Below are 12,073 nucleotides of genomic sequence, written 5' to 3' on the forward strand. Positions count from 1 at the left end.
TCCACACCCGAAAAACAAATAACCCAGTGAAGAAATGGGCAGAAAACATGAATAGACACTTCTCTAAAGAAGACATCCGGATGGCCAACAGGCACATGAAAAGATGCTCAACATCGCTCCTTATCAGGGAAATACAAATCAAAACCACACTCAGATATCACCTCACGCCAGTCAGAGTGGCCAAAATGAACAAATCAGTAGACTATGGATGCTGGAGAGGATGTGGAGAAACGGGAACCCTCTTGCACTGTTGGTGGGAATGCAAACTGGTACAGCAGCTCTAGAAAACAGTGTGGAGGTTCCTCAGAAAATTAAAAATAGACCTACTCTATGACCCAGCAATAGCACTGCTAGGAATTTACCCAAGGGATACAGGAGTACTGATGCATAGGGGCACTTGTACCCCAATGTTCATAGCAGCACTCTCAACAATAGCCAAATTATGGAAAGAGCCTAAATGTCCATCAACTGATGAATGGATAAAGAAATTGTGGTTTATATACACAATGGAGTACTACATGGCAATGAGAAAGAATGAAATATGGCCTTTTGTAGCAATGTGGATGGAACTGGAGAGTGTTAATGCTAAGTGAAATAAGCCATACAGAGAAAGACAGATACCATATGTTTTTACTCTTATATGGATCCTGAGAAACTTAACAGAAACCCATGGGGGAGGGGTACGAAAAAAAAAAAAGAGGTTAGAGTGGGAGACAGCCAAAACATAAGAGACTCTTAAAAACTGAGAACAAACTGAGGGTTGATGGGGGGTGGGAGGGCAGGGAGGGTGGCTGATGGATATTGAGGAGGGCACCTTTTGGGATGAGCACTGGGTGTTGTATGGAAACCAATTTGACAATAAATTTCATATATTGAAAAAAAATAAATCATAAAAAAATAAATGAAAAATAAAGTTTAAGGTCAAAGAACACAATTTGTTAGCTTATCAGGCAAAAAAATTCTACTGAAAGGGAGTGAACTATAAAAGCTTACTTTTTTTATCAATTTTTTGAATCCATATCAAAAATACATTTAGTCAACTGTCATTGTTACCTCAGTTTACTCTTCTTTCTTCCTTGTTATTATTTTTAAGTTTTTTTTTTTTATGTTTACTTATTTTTGAGAGAGAGAGAGAGACAGAGTGCAAGCTGGGGAGGGAAACACAGAATCCACAGCAGGCTCCAGGCTCTGAGCTGTCAGCACACAGCCTGTCATGGGGCTCAAACACACGAACTGTGAGATCATGATCTGAGCCGAAGTCGGACACTTCACTGACTGAGCCACCCAAGAACCCCATATTATTATTATTGTTGTTGTTATTATTATTATTATTATTATTTAATGTTTATTTATTAGTGAGAGAGAAAGAGACAGAACGCCATCAGGGCAGGGGCAGAGAGAGAAGGAGATGCAGAATCCCAAGTAGGCTCCAGGCTCTGAGCTGTCAGCACAGAGCCTGTCGCAGGGCTCAAACTCGTGAACCGTGAGATCATGACCTGAGCCAAAGTCAGACACTTAACCGACTGAGCCACCCACGTGCCCCCAGTTTACCCTTCTTTCGAATGAGTGCCACCTTTTGTTTTCTAGTAGTGGTTCTAATTATTCCACCTCTAAGCAAGAGCAAGTGAGAGAAGAGATGTAAAATAAAAATATTAATATATTCATCGATCTTTCAGTGGACAGATCAGAATCACTAAACCAAGGGAAGTTTGGAGTATAGCTTGGTTTCATTTATCCTTGAAAGCCCACCTTTTAGAAATAGTTTTAAAGACTTATAAATTTTGTATGACTCTATAGTAAGTTTGCTGTCAGTATGTGCTCAAATATATCCCAAATATACATCTCTTTTTAAAACTCAGGTAAAAATTATTTTCTTGGTGTGTGTTTAAATGCAACATGAAACATTGGTTTTGTGGTATTAAAAGTCAAAGAAAGACGACATACTGTGATTCCCTTTTATCTATTTATAAATACTAAGTTGTTTTCCTGTTTCTGAAATATTAATGATTTGTGTATATTCAGGTGAACATGATCTCTTTGCTACAGTGAGTGTTTTTTTTTTTTTTTTTGTTTTAGGACCTGAACATTCTGAAATTAAAGGTAAATCTCTATCATAAAATTTATATTACAGAATTGAAAACAAGGATAAGGTATTGCACTTTTCTGATACATGTGCAATATATTGACATTATGCATTTTTCTCAAAAATTATCCTTTGCTGTGGTAAATTTGGGGTTTTTTTACATGTGGCTCAAGGTAAAAATTTTAGTTAAATTCTTGGGATATTGCAGAAATGAAGCAAAAAAGAACTACAGCTATCTTCTTATATGTCAGTGTAGCTATAAATTGCAGATAATATGACCATGTGATAGTAGTAACTCAGCTGTGAGAAACTCAGTAGTAACTCAGCTGTGAGTAACTCAGTAGTAACTCACTGTGAGAAAGGCACAGAGACCTTTCTCACAGTGTGATAAACTTTCCTTCTCACACTCACCATCCACGGCCTGCTAACCAAAAACCAACCAAATGGCTCCTGGTGCATTTCACCTTTGCTGAATACCCTTCTCCTCTTCCTTTACTCTTTGCTCAAAACCAAAGCAATTCCTGAAGAAATTGCCACCAGAGGAGAGATAAGATCTTTTCATGATAGGTATTTTCTCACTTACTTTTGTAAGTCAGATGTCCCCAAGTCCTCCAGCTCTTAGAGCTACCCTTTATTACTCATAAAAATGAATTATTATCTCTTTATATTCATATAAATTTCCGTATTGTTTATATGAAATTCATATGTTTAGTATTTCTTTATTATTCATATAATATGACTCTCAGAAGTTTATGGTCCTCCTCAGGATTTTTTTACGATTCCTGGGGGACTTTCATATGTTCAAGATCACCCCTATTCTAAATGCCTAATCTCAATTATTTCTTTGCTGTAATTTATTTTCTTCCTTCTTTATTCCTTTTCCCCTTCCTTCCCTCTCTCTCTCTCTCTCTCTCTCTCCCTTCCTTCCTTCCTTCCTTCCTTCCTTCCTTCCTTCCTTCAGACCTCAGGTGCAAAGAGATGCGTTTATGACACTCCTCAGCTTATTCCACATAATCAGCATTGGGCTAGGCAGGGCACCTCTCTTGTTTTATTTATTCTCCTTTATTTCAGTACCTTACTCCCATCCCCCTTAGGCAACCATTTTAATGTGTATTAAAATGTGTATGCCTTGTTTGTACACATTCTTACCCAAGTGTACTCTCTTGTGAGCATACATTTTTAAGTCACATAATATGGTGTTGTAGATCTCATATTTCCTTTATTTCTTTTTATAAAGCATTAAGTTTTAAAGATCTGTCTGTGTTGCTCTGTGTCCATCTAATATTTGCTTCTAACTTTCTGCCTGAAACCGTTCCTCTGTTCATCTTTCACAATTTACTGCCTACTTTCTCAGTAACAGACTCGCAGCTGTCAGTCATATTCTCTCCTTCAGGATGTGTGAGAGAATTTCTCTGAGACATCTAGCTGGACAAGGAGTATTGGGTCTCAGGGCATGCATCTACTTAACTTGGCTAACTCTTGCCTGCATGTTCTTTGGCAGAGCTATACCAGTCCTTAGCTCTACCTCCAACAATGCCGGAGGGTTCTCCTCATCCTCACTAACATTAAGTGTTCTCCAGCTTTCTAATTTTGCTAGTCTCATATTGTCAGGCCGTATGGCATTATGCATCAATTTGAATTTTTATAATAACCAATGACTTTGAGTTTCTCTTCATACTAGCTTTTGAGTTTCCACCTTTTCTTTACTGTATCCTTTCGCAAGTACATATCTTTTGCTTAATTTCACATTGGGGTTGCAGTCTTGTTGATTTGCATTCTAGATGTTAAATCCGTTTTCAGTCTTAGACATTGCAAATACCTTCCTCCATTCTGTCACCCATCTATTAACTTTATCCATAGTGAGCTTTGTTGAATAGAGATCTTTATGTAAATCAAAGTCATTGACACTTTTCTTGTGGTTTGTGCTTTTGGAGCTCTGTGATATTTTTCAAATATCCAGCACACCTCAGCTACACTGGACTTTCCCCATCTTCCTTTGTTGAGCATTTAATATGAATGTTTGAATCTCCTCTTTGATTCATAAGGGTGCTTTTGTGAAAGCTTCTGAGCAGAGCCTCTCTCTGTCCCAGAAAATAAATAACCTAGGAATGTGGATATAGCTATGTGTGTCCAGAGACAAGACTCATGATTGCTGCAGTCAAGTAACATTGCCCTTCTGGGCTGTGCCATCCACAGCCACATCCTCACCCAAGACCAAACAACATGCTGGTGGGAATCCACCTTTCGACCCCCCAGCTCAAAAAAATCATGATCCTGTCCTCTGAAATGTTCTAGGATGACAAAGTGAAGATGGAATCATCCCATAGAACTTCAAGCCAAAGTCTAAGGAAGAGGAGAAAATCTTTTGTTTATGTTTTTAACTTCTATATCCCAGATGCCTAACACTAACAACGCCGACGATAATATCTTTGTATGACTCCTGAAGAGCTGCCTTATTATGTACAAAATGAGAAGAGCCTTTTTAATGTCAGCTCAGTACTCTTTTGGTCAGTGTTAGTCACGGTTCCCTACCTTATGGAAGGACTGTACGAATCAGAGTTGAAAAAGAAGCTTTCCTTCTCCGACCCAAGCATTCTGAATGCAGAAAAGCCCTGCACCAGGAGTCTCACCATTTACTTGTACCAAGACACCTAGTTTGTGCCTGCAAAATTTCTGCACAGTTCATCATGAGCCTTCACAATTACCTAGGTATAGAAAGGAAATTAGATGGTGTGATTTGGGGATTTGTACTGTCCTTTTTAAAGAGAGGACAAGTGTTAAGACAGAAAATTATGATCAAAGTTTTAATGATTTTAATTAATTTTCATTATAAACACAAGGATAAACATTGGAACTTTTTGTTTTCTTATAGAAGAAACAGAACTTTTGACTGCTAATATGGATGCAGGTAAGTTAACATTATTCTGGGGTTTTTTTGTTTGTTTTTAAATTTTTTTTAACTTTTATTTTTGAGAGAGACACACAGAGCATGAGTTGGGGAGGGGCAAAGAGAGAGGGGGGCACAGAATCTGAAGCAGGCTCCAAGCTCTGAGCTGTCAGCACAAAGCCTGACGCGGGGCTTGAACCCACAAACTATGAGATCATGACCTGAGCCGAACTCAGACGCTTAACCGACTGAGCCACCCAGACGCCCCAACATTATTCTGTTTTACTAGTGCTTCCCTGGTTTAAGTCTGCATTTTAATGTTGTGTGTGTGTGTGTGTGTGTGTGTGTGTGTGTGTGTGTATAATTGATTCAAACAACAATTACCTTTGTTATCAATTAAATAGAAAAAAATAACATTACTCTTCTCCTTTCCTTATCATTTTTAAGAAAAACAAACATATATGCTTCTTGGGAACTGCTTTTAAAAATAGGTTCATTCAGGGGCGCCTGGGTGGCTCAGTCGGTTGAGCGTCCGACTTCAGCTCAGGTCACAATCTTGCAGTCCGTGAGTTCGAGCCCCGCGTCAGGCTCTGGGCTGATGGCTCAAAGCCTGGAGCCTGCTTCCGATTCTGTGTCTCCCTCTCTCTCTGCCCCTCCCCCGTTCATGCTGTCTCAAAAATAAATAAATGTTAAAAAAAAAAATTAAAAAAAAAATAGGTTCATTCACAAGGCAAATTTTGAAGTGAAAACAATATTTTAGACCTACATAAAGTTTTTTTATTTGCTATGAGCTTTGTCAGGTCAGTTGTGTCAAAAACAACCAGATTTCCAGGGGCGCCTGGGTGGCACAGTCGGTTAGGCGTCCGACTTCAGCCAGGTCACGATCTCGCGGTCCGTGAGTTCCAGCCCCGCCTCAGGCTCTGGGCTGATGGCTCGGAGCCTGTTTCCGATTCTGTGTCTCCCTCTCTCTCTGCCCCTCCCCCGTTCAAGCTCTGTCTCTCTCTGTCTCAAAAATAAATAAACATTGAAAAAAAAAAAAAACCATTTAAAAAATAAAAAAAAAAAAACAACCAGATTTCCAGCATGGCACATGACATACATTTTGAAATAGAAAAATAATGGACTTTACGTGAATTAACTTGTTCTTTTACAATGTTTGAAAGTATGATAACAGAAGGTCTGTGAAGATCTGTATCCTGTCCAGTTGTATACTAAGAGCCAAATGAATTAAAGCATCAAATCCCTGAAGAGACAGTAATTAATAAGCTTTTGGGTCAGACAATCTTGTGTTACATGCTGACTCATTATTTATTTACTGTGTAACCTTAGGTGAACAACTTAACCTCAAATACAAATTGGGAATAAATAGCTCCCTATTTGGGGGGAATTTAAGTGAAAGTTCATGTAAGACTCTCTTCTAATTGCCAGGCGCCAAAATTAATTAACTATTTTTTTTTCATCAGGTGATGAGTAAAAGATTTAGATTTTTTTTTTTAATTTTTTTTTAACATTTATTTATTTTTCAGACAGAGAGCATGAACAGGGGAGGGTCAGAGAAAGAGGGAGACACAGAATCTGAAACAGGCTCCAGGCTCTGAGCTGTCAGCACAGAGCCCGACGCGGGGCTCGAACCCATGGACCGCGAGATCATGACCTGAGCCGAAGTCGGACGCTTAACCGACTGAGCCACCCAGGCGCCCCTAGATCTTAAAGATATAGATAGATAACAGTCTGAAGAGATTTTCCACAAAGGGCCCTTTATTTTCTACGCAAGATAGCATCAGTTTTCAGATAGTACCCAAGCTGCTTCCATAGTCCTCATTATAGGAGGTCTCTCTCTTTTTAAAGGTCCAAAAAGAAATTTAAAATCTTAGCATCACACTCTTCCCCCAACCTTGTTCTTAGAACGGGTGGGACCAAAAAAACAAAACAAAACAAAATGAAAAAGAAAAACCAAAAAAACAAAAAACAAATCTACCCAGATTCACTCACAACTTGTCTCCCTTAAGGACCTACCTCCTTCTTATATGCTCAAAGTAACTGACAGTGATATTAATTTTCTCATTTGGGGCTAAGAAGCAAGTTTGTAAAAATTTTTGTGATGTGGTAAAATATATAGAAAGAATAAGGAAAACCTCTTATATTTTTACCTTCTTCTTTTTCATGAATCCTTTTGCCAATTCACATCGTAAGCCTTTCTCTGCCATGTTCTCTGTGACAACTATGCCACATCTAACCATTCACAGAGAAAGGAAATACCATCACATGTCAAGTGACTAAAAAACACCCTCTAGCCCACTGATCCTGAATTCTCCATGGGTCCCTGGCACGTTACCTCTCAGGGTTAATGTGATGATTAGATGAGATCAACTATATACAAAGTATTTAGCATGGGGACTGACACATAGAAAGTACTCAAATGTTAACATCATTAACGTTAATATTATTGAAAAGAATTCCATATGAACAGCCACTAAAAAGTAAAAACTATGAAAGTGAGAAGATAGAGGTGCCCATGTTATCATCTCATTCTGATGATTTCTGAATGAGACCCTCGTCCTGAGTATGCCTGGCCATGTGACATTTTTTATCTGCCAGGGACTGGTAAATATTTAACCCCCACAGCTAGCCTCTTTCTGCCCCCAGTGTGTCTTTAAGCAGAACTTCAGAGAATCAAGCCAATTCTCATATTAAGCCAGAATTTTTAAACAAGGTAAATAGTACCACTTAGCATCCAAAATAATTTATGAATCAATTCAGACTGTTTTATTTCAGCTGTGACTCTGCTGTTTTTGTGGCATAGATCATCAAGAAGTAATGGGTTCAAAATCATAATGATACAATCTCTTCCTTTCTTGAAGAACGAAAACGGATAAAGTCACTTCTCCCTAAACTATCCTGTGGAGTTAAACCCATCCGGCCCACTCGAAGGAAACGAGTTGTCGGAGGAAAGCCAGCAGAAGTGGTAAACCTATGACTTCCCAGGAGCAGTCCAAGTTTGAGAAACTAAAAGTGGGTGGGGAGGATATGTAATGATAAGAGACTGGGATTCTTGCAATGGACGCATCTTAGGGTCTCCTGTCTGTACCACCGTCTGGTAGAATGGCAGTGACCACACCAATGTCTTCTACAGGGAGACTTCCCGTGGCAGGTGGCAATTAAGGATAATGAGAAAATCAACTGTGGAGGAATTTATATTGGAGGCTGTTGGATTCTAACTGCTGCACACTGTGTCAGGTAAAAAATGTCTCCAATAAGATTTTGGATTCCTTGAAATAATAAAAATGGGTAATAGAGATTGTGGCAGATGATAAATAAAACCACGTGACAAATTCCACTCTATTAACAGCTAAATCCCCTACAATATTCATGATAGGAACCCCAGAGGCCATCCCCCCAGAAGCTACTGAGTTCTTCCCCCCAGACCAAATTATTGATCCCAGATGGCAAGGTCAGATCAAACCCATAGGTCCCAAGTTGTGTCACTTAGCACATTTGCATGATGGGAAGCAAATAGGGAAAGCAAATAGATAGTACCTATGTTTTGTAGAGTTAGGACCAAACTGTTGAGAAGAGTGTATGACTGAAAAGTGTATAAAAAAATGATAGTAGCCTGGCATTTTCTCTGGTCTCACCTCAATGAGGATGTTGTTTAAAGAGCTGCATGCATTTAAAGACTTCAAATACACAAAGCATTGTTTCACCTTCCATGTCCTCTTAAGTGTCTTTGATACGTGTTCCAGACAGTGAAGATGTTCAAAGCTCGGTACTAATTGTCTCACATGCCGCTCCAGCCCTGACTTGCTTGCTTTGTACCTGCGTGCATCACTGATGTCTCTTCTTATTCTCATAAAGAGGCCAATCAATCATATGGGAATAGAGCTCCACTTATGACCTTTTTTAAACTTAATTACCTCTTTAAAGACTATATCTCCAAATATAGTTATGATGGGGGTTAGATCTTCAACCTATGAATTTTAGGGGAACACAATCCAGTCCATACCAGTGGCTGAAGGGCAGTACAAAAAAGGTATTGATAACGAGTCAAGATCAGCAAGGAGGAGGGCAGAGTTTGGGATTCCAGCCTCAGTTTTCATCTTTAGAATGAATGAGGCATCATTTATTGAGCACCTCTTACAGATTAGATAATGTGTGTGTGCTTTCACATATGTTGTCTTGTTTTAATATTCTTAACAGCCCTAAGAGGTAAATATTTTGTAGGTTAGTAGACTGAGACTGACAAGTTATATAACTTGGTCCACTTCTCCCTTAAGAGATGATGAAAATGTCAGACACTTGCTTTGCCAGGCTCATTTGTTGCTAGAGTATCTCAATGATATTGTTGGGTTTTTTTTTTTTAGTTATTTATTTTGAGAGAGAGAGAGCATGAGCGGGGAGCGGCAGAGAGAGAGAGGGAGAGAGAGAATCCCAAGCCTGCCCCACACTGTCAGCACAAAGCCCGACACGGGGCTCAAACCCACAAAGTATGAGATAATGGCCTGAGCCAAAATAAGAGTCGGACACTTAACCAACTGAGCCACCTGAGTGTCTCTAAATGATGTTTTTAATATGGCCCATTCGGCTCCATATGATCTGATCCCTACTTACCTTCACCAATTTCATCTTGCCCCACAGCTTCAACTCTTGCTGTCTGCTCTGCCTGTTTTGGACTTTGTTCAGCTACTCAAGTTCACCTTGCTCCCTGCTGCAAAGAGACCTTCATGTGTTACTTCTCATGCCTGCAATGATCTTTCCTACCCTGTTTATCTAGTCAGTGCTGCTCTTTATTCAGATCTCAGCCCCATCTTCTCTTCCTCAGAGAATCTTTCCAGACTCCCTTAAGTCAAAGCCATCTTGATAAGTTCTCAGAACCCATGTGCTGTTGATTCCTCTCACTTTACATGGTAGAATCATATCCTCATTATTGTCATTATCCATTTAATACTGCATCTAGATCCTGAGCTCCATGAAGGCAGAAACTATTTCTGATTTTGCTCATTTCTGTAGCCCAGTGGCTAGCACAGTGCCTGGCAATAGTCATTTATTGACTATTATAGGTATACACTATAAGCATTTGTTGAGTAAATTGAATGAATAAACAGGGTTAACCTTTAAACAATATTCAGGACCTCTGGTCCTTAAAAACAACCAAAATTTATATGAAGCACACCATTCTTGGAAATCCCGAATACCTCATTAGCTCCTGAAACATCACGGTTTAACTGTTAGGTGATTACCTGAGAAAATGATGGTAAATGCCAATTTGTTGGAAACCATGAGGTAAAAATTGGTGTGCAAATTAAGTGAGGCAGAATAAGAGACAATATTTAGCTCATTTACCATTTCAACTGAATTTTAAAACAGCTAATATATTCCAGGCACAATGCTAGATGCAGGCATCTATCCATAGATGAATTAGACCCTATCTTTGACTTAAGGTGGCACAGTCCAACAGGAAGAAAGACTTGTGAGCAAATAAATAAGATGCAGTATTAGGATGAAGTCAATCTTAAGTGTCAGGATAGTGACTGCTGTGGTCTTCACCCTGAGAACCTCTGGGGTAGCGAGTAATGATGTGTGTCCTGATTCCCCATTTCCCCATGGCTACATGCTTTCTAGTCTCTGCTTGAACACCTTCAGTGATGGTGCTGTCACCCCAGAGGCAGCCAATTCATTCCACTTCTAGGCATCTCTGGTTATTAGTGAGTTCTGTATGTCCCTGATATTGACCACTTAGATGGATTGCTTATTCCTCTCTTCATTTACCCACTGACTTTAATTGTATCCCATAAATTTAATCAAACCGCTTCACGACAGCAAACTGCTTCATGATTAAAAAATCTGAGAAAAGGAAGAAAGTCCTTTAAAAGGGAGAATATAAAGATGAAGCATCAGATGTTCTTGTTTATAATTGTTTTTTTCTCAATATAAATATATCTTATCTCACCTTTCCTTTCCGTTATAGTGTCAGTAAAGCTCACCATTACCAAATATGGACATCATTTCTACATCTGTTAAGACCTGAGGAAGAGCTAGTTGTTCAGCTAGCAAATAAAATTATTATCCATGAAAACTACAATGGAAGCAGCTATGAAAATGACATAGCTTTGATTGAAATGAAAAAACACTCAAAGAGAAAAGAATGTGTGCTGCCTAATTCTGTCCCTGCCTGTGTCCCCTGGTCTCCATATCTATTCCAGCCTAATGACAGATGCATTATTTCTGGCTGGGGCCGAGAAAAAGGTACATGTTTTAAAATTTGTTAATCAGAATCCAGGGGCTGGAATAAATGAGAATATAAATGGATAGGAGCTAATCTCCTAGTACAAAGAGAGAAACATAGCCTCAAATCCAGGAAAAAGAGCATTCAGGCAGGACTGGCTTCATGGGCAGGAGACCCATGCAGTTGCCCAGTACCCCAGGCTCCATAGGGCCCCATGCTTAGTGTAATGCTCTGCTGTCATTATTATGAAATTCTTACTAATTTTTGCAGAGGCCCCCACCTCACGTTTTTATTTTTCACTGGGCCCTGAAAATTATGTAGCTGATCCTGATCCAGAGTTTCAAAGGATACCTACACTGTGTGATCTTGAAGCATATGTTGAGGGGTAACCATTTACAAAGAAAAAAAAAGTAGAGTGACAGGGGGACATATGTAGCATGGACTTTCTGGATTTGTTAGAGAGACATGGATGAAAGATAAAATGGTTTTCAAGGGAAGAGTCACAGTATAGGTAAGTCTTTAATCTGCTCTCTCCTCCACTCCCCCATTCTCCTTGCCCCCTGCCCCCACAGTCACATCCTGCAAAGAGGAAGAAAACATAAAGAATTATTCCTTAGGCTTCTAAGAAGACTTGAGGTGGATGTTTGTATGAATAAGAGATGTAGATTGTAGACATGTGGGGACAATTTATTAGAAAAATTGACTAAATTTGAAGTTTGATTAAAATTAGTCAATGCTTTTCCCTTTGTCTTGAAGGGTTAAATTTGAAATTTAGCTTCCTTTTGACCTCCTACATTTTCTTTGTAAATAACTTCACAACACTGGTCTTACAGACTTATACTCTAGCACATTCTTTATAATTGCCACATTGAAAAGTATA

The 12,073-nt window shown here is 39.1% G+C and overlaps 1 protein-coding gene across 5 annotated transcripts in view; it reads left to right on the forward strand.

Moving 5' to 3' along the window:
* The window catches only part of CFI (complement factor I), a 57,796-nt gene that overhangs the window by 40,810 nt on the left and 4,913 nt on the right, over positions 1-12,073 (forward strand). For all 5 annotated transcript variants that reach the window (XM_019829089.2, XM_045056008.1, XM_006930915.5 and 2 more), the window contains 5 exons: positions 2,077-2,100; positions 4,956-4,991; positions 7,832-7,935; positions 8,104-8,207; positions 10,936-11,213. In XM_019829089.2, the coding sequence (XP_019684648.2) occupies positions 2,077-2,100; positions 4,956-4,991; positions 7,832-7,935; positions 8,104-8,207; positions 10,936-11,213 (546 nt within the window). The remainder of the gene's footprint in view (positions 1-2,076; positions 2,101-4,955; positions 4,992-7,831; positions 7,936-8,103; positions 8,208-10,935; positions 11,214-12,073) is intronic.

The sequence above is a fragment of the Felis catus genome, chromosome B1 (genome assembly GCF_018350175.1).
Source record: "Felis catus isolate Fca126 chromosome B1, F.catus_Fca126_mat1.0, whole genome shotgun sequence".
In the NCBI taxonomy this organism is placed as follows: Eukaryota; Metazoa; Chordata; class Mammalia; order Carnivora; family Felidae; genus Felis; species Felis catus.